Source organism: Poecilia formosa, unplaced genomic scaffold (assembly GCF_000485575.1).
Source record: "Poecilia formosa unplaced genomic scaffold, Poecilia_formosa-5.1.2 Scaffold9, whole genome shotgun sequence".
NCBI lineage: Eukaryota > Metazoa > Chordata > Actinopteri > Cyprinodontiformes > Poeciliidae > Poecilia > Poecilia formosa.
This window is the reverse complement of record NW_006799948.1, coordinates 27500-28909: the sequence shown is the minus strand read 5'-3', so window position 1 is coordinate 28909 and position 1410 is coordinate 27500. Positions and strand designations below refer to the sequence as shown.

Below are 1410 nucleotides of genomic sequence, written 5' to 3'. Positions count from 1 at the left end.
TTAAGATGGTACATAAAGGTTAGGCTGCGATCTGCAAATAGGCCAGATTAAAGTATTTCACGTGAGGCGTCATGTAGAGTCCAACATTAGTCACGTGAAGTTGAGATCTGAAAAGTACAGTTCATACATTTGTATTCGACCTTTATTTTTTAGCCAGTCGCCTTCAGATTTCACATTTCAGGGTTTCCCAGTGCAATATAAGCCTGGCGGGCCACCAGGCTTTACTTGTCCCCCCACCAGGCTTAGCATTGCTTATTTTTGTAAAGTGTTTTTAAGATGTTTGCATTTTTTAAGACGTTATAGTTGGTGTTCAGGTATTAATCTTCCAATATTTTGATAACACATAATTATCAAGTGATATTTTCAAATTTCCTGTCAACTTTAAACATTCAACTCAAAAACACGACGGGATGCTGGATAAATGTCTGCCCGAGAGCCCAATCACCAGGCTTAGCAAGTTTTTTTAGGGGAAACCTTGTATTTAGTTAAGATAGTGAGAAATGTCGACAAGTGAGAAAAAGACCGATTGAAACCGCTACATCTCAAGCCTTCGTAGTTTTAAGTTTTCCTTCACTGCTTCCTTTGCTGTGATCAATTCCAGTGAGGCCATTACTGATCCTCCAGCCAATGCCAAAATCTACAAGGACAGCTGGGAGTTTGACTTGTATGTGGATGAGCTCAACAGCGCCATCAGCAGTGAGATATTTAAGCATGAGAGCTGGATCCAGTTTTATTACAGCTGGGCAGGCTTTCAAAACTACAACCTGGTGGTGCGGGTAAATATTATTTGAACAGAAGGATTCAACTCCAATCTTCTTCAAAACCTGTTACAGAAACTCTTGGCTCTTCCTCAATCATTGTTTCTTTTTTTCATGGCTGCTGGATTGCTTGACTTTCTTCTATATGTTTTGTTGCTAGATATGATGCCTTTACTCTTGATCCCTTTGATAACCAAACTTAAAATATTTGAAACTGACATTTTATTTATCTTCACTGTTAACCTTTCATTTAGATGATTGAAACAGATGACAGCTTTAAACCAATGAGTAATGGCTACGACTACCTGGTGGACTTTTTGGATTTGTCATTTCCTTCCACAAGACCAGACAGAGAGCACTCCTACATTGAGGTAAGCTCCTCTCATCGAACACGAAGGAGCAAAGAGGAGCTGAACATATTTTTAGAAAATAAGCAAGCTGCCTAAAATCATTTGAAACTGTGTCTGCCTGTTGTAATAGTAGGGAAACCGCTCTCGCACTACTCCAGAAGCTAACATCTACACACTTGCTTGCCTCTGGTCTTGGTGGTACGGCCAATCAGTGCCAAGGAAAATAAATCACACTCCCAGACTGCAGCTGCTTTGTGAAGGCAGCCAGTGAAAGCAGCTGCTTTGTGAAGGCAGCCAGTGAA

The 1410-nt window shown here is 40.6% G+C and overlaps 1 protein-coding gene across 1 annotated transcript in view; it reads left to right on the top strand.

Moving 5' to 3' along the window:
* Positions 1-342: 342 nt before the first annotated feature.
* Positions 343-1410, top strand: part of LOC103155533 (cytidine monophosphate-N-acetylneuraminic acid hydroxylase-like) — a 4761-nt gene continuing 3693 nt past the window's right edge. Inside the window, exons 1-2 of the mRNA XM_007577251.2 lie at positions 343-776; positions 1013-1129. Of these exons, the coding sequence (XP_007577313.1) occupies positions 1013-1129 (117 nt within the window). The 5' untranslated portion in view covers positions 343-776. The remainder of the gene's footprint in view (positions 777-1012; positions 1130-1410) is intronic.